The sequence below is a fragment of the Bos grunniens genome, chromosome X (assembly GCF_055505025.1).
Source record: "Bos grunniens cultivar Pamir isolate PY7600 chromosome X, Bosgru_T2T1.0, whole genome shotgun sequence".
Classification (NCBI taxonomy): domain Eukaryota; kingdom Metazoa; phylum Chordata; class Mammalia; order Artiodactyla; family Bovidae; genus Bos; species Bos grunniens.
Genome location: NC_141194.1, coordinates 85,472,361 through 85,494,043, shown reverse-complemented (window position 1 = coordinate 85,494,043; position 21,683 = coordinate 85,472,361). Strand labels below are relative to the sequence as shown.

Below are 21,683 nucleotides of genomic sequence, written 5' to 3'. Positions count from 1 at the left end.
TTGGGAAAGAGGGGGTGGGATACAGTTTTGTCTGTTGAATTCAAGTTTTATTTCTATGTCAACAAAGACTTTCTGTGTGGTTTCATCCATTAACAGATTCAAACATAGTTAACTAGATACAAAAAAAATGGCACAGTGTGAAGACATGACCTAGGATTGCTCACCTCAAACTTTCATCCCTCCAAAGTGTCCAGCTGTCACAAAAAGATCATTTCTGACAAACCATCATCTGCTCACTGAAATCTTTTTATGACTAGAAGCTACAAGTAAAACTTCACAGAAACGGCCGTTTCTGAGGATTTTTAAAAAAAAATACATGGATAGCAATGCCACTGTGAATAAAATGTCCCTCATGAAACAATTCTAGTAAGCAGCCTTGTGGCACCATGCTTATAAGTTGCAATTGTGCACTACAGGTAATATATAGGATGTTAAATATCACTCCCGTGGCCTTTCTTCAGGCTATTTCTGTTTCTCAATCATCTTATTTTTAGAATTAGTATATATAGGTTTTGCCATAGAGCATATTGTAAACTTTTTATTTCAGTTGTTTCACTTTATAATAGCAAAACTTAATAGCTGCAACTAGGATATTGAAATATTGTATCAACCTAAAAAGTCTCCCATAAGAACTGTGTTCCCATCCTTTATTAAATGACAACTGATGCAATTATAAAGCACGTAATGTATAAAAAACTCCTTGATTTAAAATTATAAATAGAAAACAAAATACTGATATGCCTCACCTTAGGTTGTATCTAGGTTTGTTCCTAAACATGAAAGTAAATTACCTTTACAAAATAATTTTGTTGTCCTATGGTTTACATGTTCAGAGATGCTTTAATCTTCATTTCTCGCTTCCCTTGCATAGGCTTCTAACATTTTCTTTAATTACCTTATCCACCTAAGTAAACAATCACTTCACTATACTAAGGGAACTGAATGCTTTTATTCAAACATTTATTTTGATCTATGCCTAATTCCCCATAGCTACTTAAGAGATGCAAACATGTGAAAAATTTACCCCACATCCTCAAGGAACTACCCATCTAGGTAGGGAAGACAAGCAAGAAACTAAGGACACTGCAAGGCAAGATAAAGCAAGGCCTGTAACCGAGGCACCAAGCAGTGTGTAATGAGCACACAAGTGCAGCAGCAGTAACTAGGAGGGTTTGGGAAAAACCCTGGGTGAATCCTTTAGGAAACAGAAGACAGAATCTGCCACGGGAAACTGGAGAGCCATGAGTGTTTACTAATTTATTTGCTTTGAAATGTTTCAATTTTCCTGCTGAAAGGTTTTCTTAGTCTTGAACTTAAAATGGAATACACCTAAGGCAAGAGACAGAACAGCAGCAATCAACTCTGACATTGAACAATTCCTCAGAATTTCTGCTCTACCAGGCCCCCTATCACCCTTTCCTCCCACCTCTTTGGCCTATGAAGTAAGCCTACAAATGACACTTAAATGTCTTGTTTAGCCTCACTGACATCCGAAAGACAAAATACACTACTGATTTCTGGCCTGGCATCCCCAAGCCATTTACTGGTTTCTCTTCCACTGCATCATTAATTTGCCATGTTGCCTGCCATGAAGAATCTCTGGTATGGGGGGTCTTGAATATGTGAAATGACAACTTCTTATATTTGCAAAATTCTTGAAAGCTTATTAAGAAACATGTGACATGGACAATGTAACAACCAACACTGATAGTAAGCTTAGAATTAACAGGCAGTATATGAATATACATTTTGAAAAGTATCTTCCTTTACAGAAGAAAAATTTAATATTTTTTTAAAAACCCCTTCTGAAAACAGATTTCCAACAATGTATTATTTGTTTCAGAAAAAGAAAAAAATTTGAGCGTATTAGGAGCAAAAACAGAAGATATGCACAAAGCCTATGATTCTAAAGCTTTTATTACCATTTACCTCAAAATTTTAAAAAGGTTATGCACCCCTGTCTTCCAAATACTTAGATCCCTGAATTCAGCTGCACTAAAAAAGAGACACAATCTGGATCATTTTATATTTTTAAACCCTATGATCGTAAGAAATCTAAGTCTGGTAAAACTGATAGAGTCCATGACCAAATACATACAATTCCTTTTTGAAATTCCTTTCTTATTAATATAAGAAAAATGTCAGTCATGGATATATTTGTCCTTTATTTATATAGCTGTTTCTTGTTTTATAAGTTGCCCTAAGGAACTTCAAATTAGAAAAATGAAAACTACGGCAGTAAATTTGGCCCAAATCACCTAGAAATTTGGAATTTGTTTCCTTAATTTTAATTTCCAAGGAACAGACTAATTTCTTCCTTCCAAAATGTCTCCCTTTTGATGGAGTGTGGAGAAGAGCAAAACCAGGGCTTTTCATCTTCAGTCCCTGATGGTGAAGCCTTCCCCAAACCCTTCAAAAGTCACAGTAGATTCCAGTGGGTTATGCCTGGGTAGAAACCTGCAGGCTGAACCAGCGTTCCATGGAAACTGGCTGATGTTAAATGCAAATATTGCACAGAGAGAAATCAAAGCTTGGGAAGTGTGTATCCCTGAGAGAATGATCCATTCTGATGGGAGGAGTTCAGAACACAAACTGAACTGAGAGGATGGTTGTGAAGAAAAAGAGCACATGAGGGAGACATTGCACCACAGGATTCTAAAAGCAAAGAGAACCCAGGAGAAGTTGAGTAAGACTGCAATGAACAGGCTGAGGGTGTAAGGGAGATTTGGGGGATACTGAGTTAAGAAACTGAGTCCCTGAATGTAAAATTATTCAGTGTTTTTTCCTGTTAGCTGAGACCAGGGGGTACTAGCTGAGTTAGCAGAACAAATAGCTTTAAGAAGTTTTCATGGGAGAAGAAGGAGCAGTGTCCCTGGAGGGGAGCAGTATAGCACAGTGGTTGGGAACAGACTTTGACAGAATCAGGTTCAAATTCAGGTACTGTCATGTAGTAGCTGTCATTCAGCAAGTCACTCAACCTCTCTAAGCCTTGGTTTTCCCTAACTGTAACATAAGTGAAATACCTTCAATCTCATGCAGTTGTTGAAAAGATTAAATGAGGTGACTTATATAAAATACTTAGGACAGGTCCAGCACACCTACAAAGATAGAAATTATTATTGTGCTTAGGAAATATAACTAGTAGTATGTTAGAGGTATGTTTGAACATAAAGGGAAATCTAACAGTAAACTATAATCTCTCTCTCTCTCTCTCTCTCTCTCTCTCTATATATATATATATATGCATTTCCTCCAGGCTTCTCAATACTGATATCCTGTTACACCTGTAGTTTTGGTTCAATCACTGCAAAGGCATTCTTCATTTTATGCCAAAAACTTGACCCAAGGCAGATAACTTGAGAGTGAGACATTATATTACAAAATGATTATAACAGGGTGCCTTGAGACAGTATGCTTAACATAAAACTAAAATAAATAAATTTACATGCTGTTATGGATACCTTCTATTGTGAAAATTGTAGTGACAGTCTCTGGTGATGTCATAAGACTTGTGTTCTAACTCTCACAGAATTTTCTGTGATAAACTGTTGGGGGTACTAAAAATTCTAGTGCCAGTTCTATCTTGGAATCTGTGGACTGTCTGGCCCAGCCAATTTCAGAAGTCTAACATAGGCAGTGAGAGAAGATGCAGTGGTAACAGCTTCAAAGGTTTCAATAAGGAGCCAATGAAAATTGTTATGAGTGGGTTGGTGGGAGTCAGTTGTAAAGCTGTGTATCTTAACCACTCCTAAACTTCTAAAGATTCAGCCATTACTCAGGGGGCACGTTTAACCACTGCTGGTTAATGTGGCTTTCTATAAAGTATAAAGTGCTAAATACAGGCAATCTTTGACTTCTAGTACTTCAACCCAAGCTATGTGGTAACTGGAGCTGTGGTGGTGGGTTTAGAGGTGTTTGAGAATGAAATGACTACTTGGAGCGAGTTCCAAGTCAATGGAGAGGTTCATATAGAAGCTACATGCCCATTTCTTGGAAGACTTTAAGAGAGATAAAAGTACCTGATGGGGGTTGGACTAGATGACTTCTAAGGATGCCTTCCCACTCTATGGTTCCATGGTGAGCATCAGTTTAGTCACTTATAGCACTTACAACAAGAGACTGACTTGATGTTAACCTGCTTTCTAAAGTGTACTGGGTAAGGATCCCTGTCTTCCGGCTCAGTCTAGCTCCAAGTGGCCTTAAACTATCCCTCTCACTACCAATCAGCGTTGGCAACTCCTGCCAACTCAAGTACACTGGCAGCAAGAGAAGGTGACAAACCTAAGCTAACAGAAGCAGACAGAAAGGGAAGAGAGTAAAAATGGTTCTTAGGATCAAGGGAAGTTGCTCCAAAGTCATGAGCCTGGTTTCTGTTGATCTGCTTTGATGTGGCTTGCTAAACTACTACTGAGAGCGATTTCAAAACGGAGAGACAAAGATGTAAAGCTAATCACTGCAAGTCAATGTGTTCAGTGTTCTAATAGAGGCCTGAACAAAGTGCTATAGGAATACAGAGATGGACCAACTTTACTGGGGAGTGTCTAGGAAATCTTACAGAGGAAGTAATGAGCAAGCTGAGTCTTGAAGGATGAGTAGGAGTTGACTGGCTGGAAATGGAGAGAGGTGTGGTTGGCAGAGAAAAAAAAAATGTTCAAAAGCCACAGAGACACGAAGAGTACATTTGAGAAGTGGGAGTGTGCATGGCTGGAGTGTGAGGTTAAGGTCTCGGATGCTGTGCTTTTGAAGGAGGATGGGAATAGGAACTGGGGGGAGAGGCAGGGGCAGACAAAGAACGGTGGCACTTTAGAACGTGAACTTAATTCTGAGTGAAATACAGGCTTTGGAATGACTGATTTTACTCTAGAAAAGATGGGTAGGCAGAAAGGGCATTCGTGTCGCAGGTATAGTGTATCTTAGTCACTCAGTCATGTCCAACTCTTTGCAACCCCATGGACTGTAGCCCACCAGGCTCCTCTGTCCACGGGATTCTCCAAGCAAGAATACTGCAGTGGGTAGCCATTCCCTTCTCCAGGGAATCTTCCCAACCTAGAGATCGAACCTGGGATCATCTCCTGTATTCCAGGCAGATTTTTTACCATCTGAGCCACTAACAGTAAACGAGGAGAGTTTAATCATGCCAATGGGTAAGTCTGTGTCCATTCTGTCTGATGGGGTAAGTGTGCTGTTCTAAGCAGTAACAAAAGCTATGACAAGGACGATGCAACAGCATGGGAGGGCACAGATGCTTAGACAGCAGACGTACACCTTAGTGAGCTGATGCATGAAGCATGGGAATATCTTAATACACCAGAGATGACAACCTTAAAAGGCAGTCTTTTCAAAAACTGTCTTTTAAAAAGGAGCAATTACATTTATAACATGTCTTTATAACCTTGTGAATTTAACATAGTCATCCATTCACCACTGAAGTGCTTAAGAGTTGCTTCAGCTGAAATCTACTATTATCTGAGATGGCTCCCACTCCCAGCCACTACAGGAAAGAGGAATTAAGACATAATTTCTCCAAACTTCTCTGAGGCGAGGGATCAAACCAGAGATCTCCCCTTTTGTCCGCAGCATTTTCAGGCCTGTTGAAATCCAAACTGTGTTCTCAGTCCCACCACTACTCCTAAAACCTCTTTTTTCCAGTTTCACACTGGCTCCCTTCAAAGGGCTTTTGAAAAGAAACTAACATTTTGAACATTCTTTTTTTTGAGAGTCAAAGCAATTATTATTGGACTTAGTATTAACTTATTTCTGGGCTTCTCAGCTGGTAAAGAATCTGCCTGCAATGCAGGAGACCCCAGTTTGACTCCTGGACATTCCCATGGAGAAGGGATAGGCTACCCACTCCAGTATTCTTGGGCTACCCTGGTGGCTCAGACAGTAAAGAATCAGCCTGCAATGTGGGAGACCCTGGGTTCGATCTCTGGGTTGGGAAGATCCCCTGGAAGAGGGTATGGCTACTCACTCCAGTATACTTGCCTGGAGAATTTCCATGGGCAGAGGAGCCTAGCAGCCTATAATCAATGGGGTCACAAAGATTCGGACACAACTAAGCGAATAAGCACACACACCTATTTCTTAGATATTCAGTTTGGGGTACTCCAAGTATGGCGTGTTTCATATGCTGAGACAATGCTGAGGTTTGGGGTGTGGTACTGAATCAGCCACATGTTCTTGTCTGAAGCCCCTTGGAATCAATCCACTGCCCAGGGTCTAGGGTGCAGGCTGTCAATCAGAGCAAAACAAAGCCAAGTGGCCCAAATGGGGATTGAACCTGTGACCTCATTAGCAATGTCAGTCTAGCCACAGTGTATGGGTTATTTATTGCTCTTCATAATATTGCAACGCAGCTCCACTTATTTCCAAGGCTTAGCAGCCTTCTCCCTACTTAGGTAAGCAAATCAATCCACCCTCCTTAGCCAAGGAACAGCAGAAGGGCATTTTGAAGAATGATTTAGATTTAAAGTAGCCTGAAGAATTTAAGAGAGATTCTCTTTCCTCCCATCCTTAGTGAAATGGCAGCCTTTTAAATCAGTTTTGTGGAACATATAAAGCAGTCCTAAAAGTAGTCAGGTCTAGGAACAGGAAGTTGAGTTCTGGGCAATCCCTTTAATTAAAGCTTCTGAAGGATTTATTTTATGGCTTTTTCTAATCTTCTCTTTCACCACTAGAAAGGACACAAGAGTTAGTACTTCAATGTATAAATTTTTAAAATGAGGCTTAAAAACAGAAGAAAACCTGCTAAACCTGATTTGAATGATGAAGCCTATAGTTTTCATATATTTATTTACAAAGTAGCTTCATGGGCTGAAGTAAAATTGTGAAACTAAAATTTTTCTGAACATGAGACCAACTATAAATCTATACTTTATGAATCTAATGAATTTTCTTCACTTTTAAATTTTAAACATGCTGAAAAGGTACATTTGATATTAACAATGATTAGACGTACATTCTCAATAGAAGTTATTAAATACTAGTTTTCACCTTTAAAAATCCTTAGCACCTATGAAATTCTTATTCCAGATTTTTTTTGTTATCATTTGTTGATGTCTACTTTATTTATTATATAACTATGGGTGTTTTAATTAATTTCATTAACAAGAAGCAGCTCAGTAAATGTAGCTGTCATAAGACATATTGAATGCTTGCTTTTTATTTAAAAAGTGAGAGAGAATATAAAAAAAAATCTGGAAATTGTTTCTAAGACAAATATATTTATAATGTAAGATAAAGGGCTAACAATTAAGTGTTTAGGTGTTAAGGAACACCAAATTGTTATCAATAATGAAAAGGAAAATGTTTTCCAAAGGCTACTACTTCGGATATCCACATCTGAGGTAGTTGAAAGTTTGGGGGAAGGGCAAAGATCACTGAAGAGGGCGGTTTCTTTTGCCTATTAAGGAAGTCTTTTAACAAGTATTTGCTCATGCTCATAAAATAATAGCTGAAAATTTAATATGAAATTGCTACCCCCAAACTTAAACATTCAATTATTTTAGAGCACTCAAATAACTAGTAACATTGTCCCTTAGAGAGGTAAGTGTATATTATTTGCATGATATTCTAGACCTGAATAATCACCTTGAGCATACATTGGTGTTAGCATCTTCTTCTTCCAGAACACTAAGTTACAAATCCATTCTCTTGTTCATTCATGCCCTAATGACTCAAATACTTCAGACATTTATAAGTAGACCCAATATTTAGTTTTTAAAATGTTCAGACAAAAGTAAATATATTGTTAAATGCCTATGGTATGATTTTAGACCACATCTAATATGATACTAATATCATACAATATTTGTGTTCTAATTTATCTTTACCACTTCAGTCTTTCACCCCCCAAAAAATGAAGAATATTTCAAGCAGTGAGTCTCAGGAAAGGATGTAGATATCAGTTTACTGGACTGGAACAAAACATGAATTTACTTTAATGGGACAAAAGGAAAGTGAAATCTAAACTATTAACTTTTAGTTTTCTTCATTTGCCAAGCATCAGGGCTATATTCCAACTGGTTCTAGACACTCTTTGGTGAAGAGCGTGTATATGTGTGTGTGTGTGTGTGTGTGTGTGTACATACTCTGTTTCTGAGGTTTTATTTTTTTCCATAGCAAGTTCATTCCCTTTCCCTTTAAAATATTTATTAGTAAAATCTCTCAGAATACCCAATACCTTGTATATGGTCACTTTGATAATAGCAATTTACACACATCCCTATAACCTGGACTTTTGTCCACATAGGAAAACAGAAACCAAAAAGTGGTATAGTGTTTTGCTTTTACTCAGAGTGAACTGGGAGTGGACTAAAGAATCTCATAAATTGCTTTAAATACATTTCTTCTTTTATTACAGATGTAGAATGTCTGTTTATCCAGTATAACTTCCCCTGACGCTTTGGCAAAAATCACTTTGTACCTAGGACTATAATTATTTATATAACTTATCTCTCCTACTATACTATAAACTCCTAAGGCAAAGTTTAGACTAGATTTACAGGATGAACTGTTTAAACATAATTAAAGGAAGAAAAAGCAACTTTTTAAGAGCAAAGGGGTAAAGTTTAGAGATAGATGTAAGAATAGGTTTAATTTCTTCTAGTTTACCCTCTCCTTATGAAACACAAAAACTAAGAGCTCTGACAGAGCAAAACACCATTTTCAGTTTCTCCCACACCTTCACCAATTTTCAGCTTCTCTCACATCTTCACCTTCTTACTGAATTTTGACCCAAAGGCATTGTGCCTGGGTCTCAAAGAAGCAGAGATTCCAACTGGAGACTCTGAAGATCTGGAAGATGTGATAAGGAATTAGAATCTTATATACTCGATACACTTAATTTCTGTGGCAGTAGGTGGTATATGAACTCCAACAAGTCTCTACAACTCAGGAGTCATCACCCATATTGGGAATGGTTCTTGCTGTTTGGTTTCTCCTGCCACATTCTCTTGCCCAGTTTTTGGCCACATCTCTGCACATTAGCACAACCATGGAATAATGAAGGCGTGCATTAAACTAGTGGCTAAAGTGAAGATTCCAGATTCAGACATACTATATTTAGCTGTGTTATTCTATGGATAATTTTGAGTAAAGGGCATATAGCAACCTAGGTTCCAAACTACACCTCAAATTAAATGCTTATAAAATGTGACAAAACTGAAACTAACAAATGAGGCATAAATTTTAGGACTCAAGCCATGCTACCATTTGTAAAAGGTAACAAAATGTAGATCATAAATTAAGATAATTAATTTTGCATAGTGTTTTTGATAGATCTAATTTCTGTCTCAAAAAAACATATTTTAGCAAAGAGCCTTGCCACAGACACTTGCCAAAAATAGTCTGGCCTTAACATCTCCAGAATGAGCTTCACTGACAATAGGGTATAGTCAGAAGTGACTCATGTACAACTATTTTTTTTTTTTCCATAAGAAAAATCAATCCCGGTGATGCTACCATGAGGAGTTGGGGAGCTTGTTTAAACTAATTATTCACAATGAGCCAAGTGTAGTTACCTAAAATAATCAAGAATAAGAACGATCACAAAAGAGTCTGCCCCGCTGAGGGGGAAAATATAATTATGCTGCTTACAATGCTTTTAAACTCATACTGCTTTAGAAAAATGCCAGATTACAACACCAAAATATAAAAGCAAATTTGGTTTACAATGAATCTACTTACCCAAAAGTACCCAATCTAGCCAGGACCTTTGAAAGTAATAAACTAGGTTGTTAGCTATTTGCAGTATCTCAAAAAGCCTAATAGTAAGTGAACGTTTATAACATGTAAATGAAAAAATCATCCTTTCTCTCTCATCCCCCCACCCCCCCACAAACACACTCTCTCACACAAAGCAAAACACATCACCTTTCATACGAGCACCCTATTCCCTAGAAAGAATACACCTCGCTTGCCATTTTCTCAGAATTAAGCAGTGCAACAAAGTAGTATAGTTCTGAATCAAGTTCCAGATACTGCCTGCACCTGCATAATTATTTCATTGCCAAGCCATCTTAAGTACAACCAAGTAAAGCAGAAGAAAAGAAAGATAGCCTTTTAAGTGTGACAATAGGCCATATTCCTGTTTTACGAAATAAGGCCACATCTATTAATCACTTATATATTCTAGAAAAATTACTATCAACTTGAATTTACATAAAGAAATAGACCTACACTTTGCTGGACAATTTATTAACCAAGATCTTAAGGAATTTTCTTCGACTGAGATGTTTATGTTCATCTATACTAATTGTAATTCTCCTTTCTATAAAACTATATAATCTAAGTACTGAAAAAGAGGAAATAAATTTGTCTTTGCTTTCTAACATGTAAAAGCCACTAATGCAACTAGCTTGATAAATGCTAGAAATTATTCATTTTCAATAGGGATAAAGAATACTTCTACCTTGACATTTAGACCACTAATATATATACTAATTTGTGAACCTTAATTTCACCATGGATAAACTTTTATCAATAATTCTGAGCTCTCAGTCTTGCTTCTTACTTGCTATAATCTTTCCTGCTTTTACCCAGGTCAAGGAAATAATAGTCTACTTAATAGTTCCATGTTGTAATTCTCACAAAGTTTTCCTGCTACCTACATAGGAACTATGTATTTTTACAACTGGGAGAAATCCTCGGCCTATATATAAGGTCTTATTTCAGTCTACAATAAATCAAAATTTTAATTAGGAGAACGTAAAACTGGGCTATGTCAAGTATTTTAATTTTAAAGCAGTATATTTATACATAAAAACTTAATGCAGATTAGGCATTCATTTACAAAGTACCTGGTCATTTTTCTTACACTTAGGTTTTATTTATTTTTCATTTAATTTTATTTCATTTGCTTTCAGAATTGTACCTTTTTATATAAATTTATTTATTTTAATTGGAGGTTAATTACTTTACAATATTGTATTGGTTTTGCCATACATCAACATGAATCTGCCACGGGTGTACACGTGTTCCCCATCCTGAACCCCCTTCTCACCTCCCTCCCCTACACTTAGGTTTTAGAGATTAAGGGACCACAAACAAACTAGATCACTATCTTCTGTATAACGGTTAGCTTTTTAAAAGAAGAAAGGGCACTCATACAGATTTTTGCATGCCCATGTTCATGGTAGCATTATGTGCAATAGTCAAAAAGTGGAAGCCATCCAAGTTTTCATGCATGGATGAATATATAGAAGATACATATAATGGAATGTTATTTAGCCTTAAAAAGGAAGTAAATTCTAACACATGGGTGAATCATGAAACCATGCCAAATGAAATAAGCCAGAAAGACAAATATGGTATGCTTCCACTTATGTGAGGTACCTAGAAGAGTCAGAGTCATAGAGACAGAAAGTATTAGAATGATGGTTGTCAGGGGCTTAGGAAGGGAGAAATGGGGAGTTAGACTTTAGTGAGTACAGAGTTTCAGGTAGGGAAGATAAAAAAAGTTCTGGAGATGAATGGTGGATGGTTGCATCATCAATGTGAATGTACTTAAGGCCATAGAACTATATACTTAAAGTAGTAAATTTTATGCTATGTATATTTTACAATAAAAAAAGAGTACAGCTGAGTAACATGAAGAAAACCGAATAATATCTAGTCACAGATGAAAACAGTGAGTTACCAGATATCCTATTTTTTTTTAAAGGACACCTATATCTGACGAGTCTTTAATTTCATTATTTTTGGTTTTGTTCTCTCCTTCTCTTTTATTCCAAACCTACTAAGTTTATTTGATTCCATTTATAAGTTTTATGATTTATATATAGGTTTTAAGACTGAAAGACCAGACTCCAAGAATCACCAACTGTTATGTTCAAAAGAATCGTATTCTTCTTGGAGTCTAACCCACAATTTACATTCAGGCAAAGAACATGATTTCATTTCATATGATAGTATATTTTTGTAAAAAGCATTATTCTTTTATACAATATTAATCCAAGTCAATTTTCTTCTGACTAGTCTATGCAACCATGAGTTATATACTTTTTATAACCCCATCTATGGATTTTCTGAAATTTAAAATAATATTCTATACTTCATCTTAACTGCTAACTAGAATTTTTGAAGAATTATTGACCCATGATTAAACAACTTATAGGAACCTGCTTTCAAGTTCATTATTTTCACCAGGAAGCTGCAAAACATACATTCTCAGAAAATTTTATTTTATCTTATCTTAAATGTAGTAGTTAAGATTAAGAGCTTGCACTTTGCAGTCAGATAGCCTGGGTTTGAATCCTGCTTCTACCACTTACTAGATGTGTGATTGGGCACATTATTTAAATTCTCTAAATCTCAGTTTCCTTGTTTTTAAAATGTGGATATTAATACCTAAGAGTTGTTGTGAGCACCATGCATATAAAGCTCCTCTGCAGTATCTGACATGTAGAAAGTTCTTAAAAAACAGGAGCTATTAATATCACTAATAACAACAGCATGTAGAAATAAGTGCCCTATGCCACTTTTAAAAATGACACCACAGTTTTGACTCTAATATGAATCCAGAAAAAAGAACAACTGTGTATTTTGAGACTTGTTTTCTTTGTTCCTCTCTTCCAAATAACTTCATTCTTATTGTCATATTAAGCAAAAAAAGAAATTAAGTCCAACCAAAATAAGACCAGGTACGTATGTGTGTATACACATACACAAACACACATCTCTCTCTAATGTGCTGTATATGATTTCAGCAAGTTGTACAGAAACATGGGGGAAAAGTTGAAAAGTAAACAGGAAGAGTAATAGACTGCATTTGTATACGTACGAATACAAATATAGGCAAATTTCTAAGTTCAGAAAAAATATACTGTAATTCTTCTGGTAATTGCCCTAGGAGACAGATCCACAAGTTTTATCAACGTACACAAGAGAATTTCTTTTTTTTTTTTTTTTTTAAAGTAAAAACAAACTGTTACTACAGTTACTGCTACTAAGGATTTCTAAAGTATACAATATTTGATACTGGGATTTCTGCCACGGTTTCATTTGAAAGTACAAGGGTTTTGTATACTATCTACTTGGACACACCAACTTTAAAGAAAAATGGAAATTTTATAACATACTTCTGTTTCTGAAAATGTGTTCCTTGGAGCACTAATGGCATAACATAAGAGGGTGGGAGGATAAAAGGGTTCTGAGAAACCCTGCAGTGAGCAGAGCTGTTTAAAGTTGTTTAGCTAGTGTTCCCAAAATTTATTTGGCCATAGAATTCTTTTTTCAAGCAATACCAAGGAACCAGTATTCCTCATAACAACTTATTTTAGGAAATATATAATAAATTGCCTTTCATTAGCTATTTAAAAGGTAATTTTATGCACCTGTCCCAAAAAGATAGTCACTTGCAGAATTTGCTAAAGTCCCAAAATGAGTCCATGATATTTCATGTCAGGGAAGAAAATCTAACATGCCTAGATTTATATTTGTACTATCTTGTAGTTATTTCCAGAATGTGTGTTTTAACCCCTATTCTGCCTGTTATTTATTTATTATTTAATCAAGTCCAAACACCCCATTTCTAATACCTGTGAAAATCTAAGAATCTATGTGACTCTCTAAGCCTTTTCCTTTCTTTCTGGGCTTTGGCGTAAGCTAAGACTACCCTGTAGCTATGAGTTACATCTTCAAATATAAGAATACTAATCTCAGTTACCAGCATTTTAGTAACTGGTGATATGAGCTGCATTGATGCAATTATATAGTAAAATAATAGAGCTTCTACAACATTAATCCTGAAGCAACACAGTGACTGATTATTATTGATACTTCATTCCCCTGACATCTCCCTAACATTCCTATAAACTATATAAAGTACTGTAAACACTGCTTTATCTACTGGAGATTGAGCAGCTTGCCCCAAGTACCAAGAGTCAACAGGGACCAATTTCCTGTTGGACAGACACCGTGCATTTTACAACTATAGAAACTGCATCAGATAATCACCCTGAAATATGAACAAAACAGGAAATTCCTTTACTAATAGCTTATTATTTAAGGAATTTCTTCTTTTGAAATAATTTTAGAACACAATTTGCTTGAAATCTAAACTTGAACCAAAAAAATCTGATGGCATGCTAGATAGCTTTTTTGTGAGTTCAGAAATTAAGAACAAAGTTTTAACAACTGTAATGAGCCATTCATTACTTTGTCCTTGTGTTGGATGAAACAAAATAAGTAAGCTACAGTTAATTCTGGGTAAAGCGAGAATGTGAATGATTATGCTGTCAGGCTGTTGCATCACTTTCTTCTTAGGTTCTCCCTTCAATTCCAGAAGTACATAAAAGTGTAACAGAATGGGTGAGGCGGAATAGACATCAACAATTTTTTAAAAGCCTAACAAAGAAGACACAATGTTATTATGGAAATAATACATGTAAGTAAATCCATGGATATTTGGTCATTGATTTTCAAGTTATACAAAAGAAGCTGATCATTGAAAGAAAAAAAAAACACTTAAAGACATTTATGGCAGAATACATGTAATCACAGTATTCTATATTATGATAATATATATCAATAACATTTTATCAGAGATATGGCAAATGGTCGAGGAGAAAAAAGTCTGACATGAAAAGAGTCAAGAATGTTGACAATTCAGGAAAGGAAAAGGAGTTAAGAATCAAGTTTAAGTTTCATAAGGTTTTTTTTTTTAATGTAGAAGTAGAGGTAACAAAAATTGGTCTTCACCTGGTAAGTGTGTACTCCCTGAGTCCTGAATGCAAATTCATGGCAGAAAAAGTACCTATGCATCCACGCAATCTTTTGTCTCGACCAATCTTCCATGTTACAAACAGTGGGCTGTAATGGAACATAAAAATAGGGTAAATCAATCAATTCAATTCAAAGAAATATTTGTTGAATATTTACTATACCAAGGTTAGGTGCCTGAAATACAGAGACTAGATGACAGGCCCTCAGGGGCTTAGCTGCATTTAGAAACAATTATAGCTACACTGTATTAAATGTATTCCATATGTTGGTGATGTTAGTCACTAAGTGTCTGGCTCTTCTGAGACTCCATGGACTGTATGTAGCCCACCAGGCTCCTTGGCCCATGCGATGTCCCAGGCAAGAATACTGGAGTGGGTTGCCATTTCCTCCTTCACGGAATATTCCTGATCCAGGTATTGAACCCACATCTCCTGCACTGCAGGTGGATTCTTTATCATCTGAACCACCTGGGAATCTCTATATGTTAGAAAGTCCAATAAGTGGTTTTAACAGATTATGTTAATCCTCATCAACAACTCTAGAGGCCTGATACTATTATTAACATTTCCAATTTTACAGATGAAGCAGTACCACAGTTAATACATCATGAAGTAGGAACTCAAACCTGGCCAGTCTTGACTACAGAGCCATTACTGCCTGATTCCTCATTTAAAACTCAAGTCACTGATTGAGTCCTAAGTCTAGTCTAGAAAACCCAGGTAAAAAGCAACAGATTCAATAAATACTTACTGAATGTACAGGGTGGGGGGTGCAAAGCACTGTGAAAGGTGCTATTGGAGATACGTGCTATTGGAGATGGTGCTATTGTAGTTGCCTAAGACACAGTCTTTGCTCTCTGAGAGCCAGTATAGGAGGAGGGCTTGTTCACAGCTAACTAACACAAGGCAAAAGGAACTAAGCACTAGAAGCCCTGTCCAAAATGCCACAAATTAAGCTACTGATAGGAGAAAATTTCATCAAGTGTGATCATCTTCAGCTTGGCCTAGAAGAATGAGTAGGGTTTGGAGAGGTAAAGGACAACAGCAAATATTAACAAAGTAATACTCTGAAACCAGAAAGTTTATTTCAATTTTTAGATAAAATTACTGCCAATAAATAAAATCTTTCAAGCATTAAATATCAAAATGTCAATTAGAATGGCAACAAGAAAATAATTTAGTTGTTTGGATTGTTGTTTTAAGAAGGGTAATATAGTTTTTTCTTGTTTGAGTTCATGGTCTGCAGACTTTATTTTTTATATATTCTTTTTAAAAATTCATTTATTTTTAATTGGAGGATAATTGCCTTACAATGTTGTGTTTATTTCTGCCATACATCAACACGAGTTGATGGTATAACACGCAATAATACAGTTTAAAATGAAATTTAATACAGTAGATGTTTGGATTCTGCGGCAAAGCACTCACAGCCTCAATTAGTGGTTAATTTTAAAAACAATCCTTTTATAAATAGAAGCAACTTTGTCAGGTTTTATGAAATAAATTCATACATTTTAGAACATTTTGTAAAAAGATTAACACTCTATAGTTGGGGATGGCCCCTGTTAATATGAGTATTCACAGAATTTGGTATAACATAATATACTTCAGCTTTCTAAAAACTAAAATTTTATGGGATATAACATATGTCATATATTTCTTATATAATTATGTATAATATATTTATATTTTTATATTAATATATTTATAAGTTTATATTAATACACTGAAGAACACATTCTTTATTTAATGTACTCTCTAATCAGTCATCAGCAGTTGGGGGAAAAGATACCCTATTCAAACACTTCAGTCACCCATCTCAAACATTTAAATTATGCTGTGTTCCAACAAGTAACCACAATGGCAGAGAGATTCCCAAATAAATAATCGAAACCAGGGAGCAGTACTAAAAATTACCTCCTTCTAAGAGCCAAATGCCCAGAGGGATTGAAAAAGATGACTAAGTGTAAGGCCAAGTTTTGTCAGTTATTATTCACATGCTGGATGACCTATACTAAAGGTACTAAAATAAAAAGCAAAAGGTAAATTCTAGGGTTTTTTCTTTTGGTTTGTTTTCTATATCATATGTACTATATTATAACTTGATACAGGGTTCTAATGCTCCAGCTGAAATTTTTCTCTAATTGCTCTTGATTACTAGTTGATCAGGAAGATAAGTATTAGATGGGATCACTTTCTCACCAATTCTTCTATTACTTGTACAAATACTAGTATCCTAAAATGCACACATAGTGTCTTTAAAGATGAATTTTGTCTCTTCATTTTTCACCTTCTAACTTGGGGTCAATGTCAGTAATCATTAAATGAACAGTAAGATGTCAATCCTCTCCCATAACAATGCCTATACAAAAGATCTGTATGTAAGATCCCTTGGGAGATTCAGAACAAAGTGAATCATTCTTTACCATATATAACAATATGTCTTTAAAATTCCATGATGGCTTCTCAATAACACAGAACTAAGTTGTATATTCTCTTCCTCAGTGACTTAAGTGGGAAACCTAAAAGTAGGAATGAATTTATTTGCTGTCAAAAACATGAAAGTCATTTAAAAGTACTTTTCCTTCAATCCTCTTATTTACCCCACTAAAATAGATAAGCATACAATTTTTGCTGTAATCCTGTCTATTCAAGCAAACGTTCGAAATTTGCAGAGTAAATTTAAAAACAACACCATTAAACGCTATATTATGCAATGTGTTGGAGGGTATTCAAGCACATAGTGGGAGAAATTATATACTTTCTTATTTGTTGTTGTTGTTCAGTTGTTCAGTCGTGTCCGACTCTTTGCGACCCCATGAACTGCAGCATGCCAGGCTTCCCTATCCTTCACCATCTCCCAGAGCTTTCTCAAACTCATGTCCATTGAGTCAGGAATGCCATCTAACCATCTCATTCTCTGTCGACCCCTTCTCCTCCTGTCTTCAGTCTTTCCCAACATCAGGGTCTTTTCCAATGAGTTGGCTCTTCACATCAGGTGGCCAAAGTATTGGAGCTTCATCATCAGTCCTTCCAATGATTATTCAGGACTGATTTCCCTTAGGATTGACTGGTTGATCTCTTTGCAGTCCAAGGGACTCTCAAGAGTCTTCTCCAACACCACAGCTCAAAAGCATCAATTCTTCGCACTCAGCCTTCTTTATGGGCCAACTCTCACAGTTTCTTATTAGGCTATGCTATGACTGATGAAGGAATGATTCACTCAGAGGGTAGAGTGCTAGAGGATAAGCTGCATTTTGCCAGGCTCCCCTGGCCTGGGAGAACAGGTGCTCCATAATAAGCAAGGGCACAGAGAAGTAAAAGCACACAACACTTTCAGAGACCAAGAAGTAGTCTGACAATCCTGATAACTCATTATGGTCTCTTCCATATTTAACACTCTATGAATTGTAGGCACTGTTGAGTATATGTTCTCAAGAGCCCTCATAGAGGTAGAGCAGATGCAGGACCGCCTGTACTCTCCCTGTTGCTTACCTGCCCCAGGCAACATCCTCTTTGGTGGGGGTGGTATTGCAGGGAAGTATCTGTGTCAAAGATGGGAGGGACTGCTACTTGACAACCCCACTGTATTTAGGACAGAAGCCTGAAGATGGAAGAAACCAGACCTTTAGTAGACAGAATGAAACTACTCCTTCAAAATCTGGGACTCAAATTTCTCATTTGCAAATGCTCAAAGTCTTTTATAAAGAACATGTTATGTGGAAATTAAAAAAACCCAAACATCTAAAAGCAATATTTATTTAATGGGGAAAATAACTTGGGAAGTTAAGCATTTTAAAGTAGACTGAAACAGAATAAAGTAGACTGAAACAGAATAAACACGATGGAGCACAAGAGATTGTATCTTGTATATGGACAACTACTTTGTACAGGGCAATGGCTATGGGAACATTCAATACATATTGTCTAAAAATAGCAACAAAAGTTTTTCTTTTCCTAACACACAGAGGGAAGAAATAGGCAATTTCATTCTTAAATGTTATTAAAACATATGAGTTCCCAAAAGCATATAAAACATCAGCATAATCAGAGACAGATCAAAGCAGAAAAAGGGACTTGAGCCTGTTGAGAGGAGCTGCTTACTCAATGACAGGGAAATTAAAAAAAAAAAAAAAACAGTTCATAGTCATAGTAAGACAAAGAGTGAATGTTTTTTGAAAATACTTTCACTATATGATTTTAAATACTTTCACTATATGGTTTGAGGCCATCAACATACATTGAAAAAAAATGCTACAAACTAAAAAGGGGTTCAAAATGAAATGAAATATTAATGGAAATGTTTATTTGAAAGTAACCAGACATAACTTTTCAAGGAATTTTCCCACTCCTGAACAGTTTGTGCCACTATGTTCTGAGAAATGTTTTGGGGAAAGTAAACGCTCTCCATTTTTCCAAGTCTGTAGAGGAAGTGGAAGTAACCACCTAATCTAGGTAAATCCTCCCTGCCAACTGACAGACAGTACTATCAGGTCAATAGTAGCTCTTAGGGGAAATGCAGTTGCGTGGAATCAGCAAAAGTCCAGAATAGCAATGTAAATCTGAGCAGGATACTCCCAAGTTACATGCCACTTCCTATGCCTCTCTTCTAAGACTATTATATTGATGTAGATCAGGATAGATTAGAAATATGTTTGTGGGAGAGGGGTACAACCATGAAAAAGGCATATTTACTTAATATATTTACCATAATATTTCCTCTGCCATACCAAGGCAAAAACAAGGGTTAAAAATATCTTTGGACATTAGCAAGCCCCTACTCTGGCAATTTACTCTTCTTTTAGAATGAGATTTGTAGGTGGTAACATTAACAATACAATGTCAATCCCCATCAATATACTAATGAATGACTGCTATAGGAGTCTTCAACAAGGTTATTTATATTATAGGTAGATACAGGAAAAGTGATAAGTTCCTCTAGCTTGGTTCTTCTGCCATCAAACAACGATTGCTTTTCAACTGAACTCAGGCTCCTCACCAACTTAGTCCACTGTATTACTCATAACATCCAACTCAACATTGTAATTCCACAGTACCTAGAAGCTCAGAGAACCACAGAAATGGCAGTCTTCCTTCCACAACCAGATTAAAACCTTTCATATCCTATTTCAACACAAAGAAGCTATATATTTCATTTCCAAAATGTATAAACAACAGATTCAATTTGTTAAAATGTACTCAATTATCATTAAATCTCATATTAGTCTGCTCAAGTCACCATAACAAAATACCATAAACTGAGTGGTTTAAACAACAGAAATTAATTTCCTCAAATTCTAGAGGATACGAAGTCCAAGATAAAGGTTCCTGTAGGGTTGTTTCTGAGAGCTCTCTTCCTGGCTTGTAGATGGCTGCTTAGTCTTTGCATGGCCTTTCCTCTGAACTTCAAAATGAGAATGAGTATCCACGTGAGCTGTTTAGTATCTCTTGAAAGGACACTAATCCTATTTTATCATGGCCCCATCCTTATGACCTCATTTAACCTTAATTATCTCATTATAGGCTCTAACTCCAAATACAGTCCTGGGGGGCTAGGGTTTCAACTATATGTTTCAAATGTAGTCTTGGGGGGTTAGGGTTTCAACATATGGATTTTGTGGGGACACATAGCAAATCACTAACAAAAACGTTAGCACATATTTCAAAGTTTATGTAATAAGTTATCTAAGGTTATTAGGTGAAAGAGCTTTGAAGAGATTATCTATTCCCTCTTCATTTTACAGGTGAAAAGCAAAAAGCTATCTAGGCATAATGTAGGGTCAACTAGTTAGTGTTAGAACCTGGCTACTTCTGCAGATTTTCTTATTACTGATTTAAAATTTTAATTAAATTTAAAATTGTGAGTAGCAAACCTAGATGTCTTCTAAAATACCAGAAAACAGGAAAACCCCAAAACTACTACACAGTACCACATAGGTGAACATAAGCACAAATCTCCTTTTCTCCCTCTCCTCTCAGAAGGAACAAGAGAAATTAGTTGAGAAGATACCGGGACAAACTGGAAATGTTGGATCAGCCTAGAAACACTGGACCCAATTTGCAAGCTTCTATACTAATCCCATTAGAAGCCATAGCAAAATCTGTCATTTTACCTTTGATAGCCTACCAACACCCTTTCTCACTCCCTTGAAACCTTCATTATCTCCTATTGCCTAGCCAGCTTTCATTAAACTCAAAACTCAGGTGTTCTATCTAATATCTACAAATTTCCACCAAATCAAAATTCCCGTATACCATTGGTTAACAACTGTTTAGTTAGGTACTAATCTGATTATTTAAGTAATTCGTACTACTTAATGAGGCTTCTGAATGAATGAATCATTAATTAGTGAATGAAGCTTAACTCTTTCAGATAATTCGAAATTCAAATTGATAGGACTCCCTGAAAGAAGAGGAATAGGAGGAAGTACACGGTTGAGGGGTAGGGAGAGAAGGTAAGGTTATACAGCATTTTATACTTTCTCATCCACACCAATCCTTTACTGCAGATAAGGAAAATACACTAAACCATCATTACAGCCTTATACCACACTCCTCCCTCCAGGATACTTCCTGTATCCCACAGGGCTCAGGAAAATAAGGAGACACTGCTTAAACAGACAGCACGGGATAGTGTAGAAGACCCTCAAACCCTAAAAGTGGGAATCAGGAATGACCAATATTTCACTACTTTTCTCTGCCTAGTATTCCCAGAAATTCTATCATAGCAGCATTATATTCATAATACTCATCTAACTGGCAAATGTCAGAGGAGAAGAGGCAGTCTAAAGTCTTACAGATGATTGGGAAGGTTGAGTATGTGCGTGTGTCTTACAAATCAAGGGTAATCACCACCAACACACAATCAGCCAAATCACAAGCATACTTTAAAGGATTAGCTTGATTCTGCCAATTTTTGAACTGAAAGAACTATTTTTTCCTTTTAGCAAGACCAAATCA

The 21,683-nt window shown here is 36.1% G+C and overlaps 1 protein-coding gene across 4 annotated transcripts in view; it reads right to left on the bottom strand.

Moving 5' to 3' along the window:
- Window positions 1-21,683, bottom strand: part of AMMECR1 (AMMECR nuclear protein 1) — a 114,605-nt gene that overhangs the window by 42,197 nt on the left and 50,725 nt on the right. For 3 of the 4 annotated variants that reach the window (XR_015158439.1, XR_015158440.1, XM_086386589.1), the window contains exon 2: window positions 14,701-14,811. Coding sequence is in view for 2 of the 4 variants with exons in the window: in XM_086386589.1 (XP_086242715.1) it covers window positions 14,701-14,811 (111 nt within the window). In the remaining 2 variants the exon portion in view is untranslated. Of the gene's footprint in view, window positions 1-8,103; window positions 8,797-14,700; window positions 14,812-21,683 lie in introns of those variants that run through there. The other variant, XM_086386590.1, reaches the window with a different exon arrangement.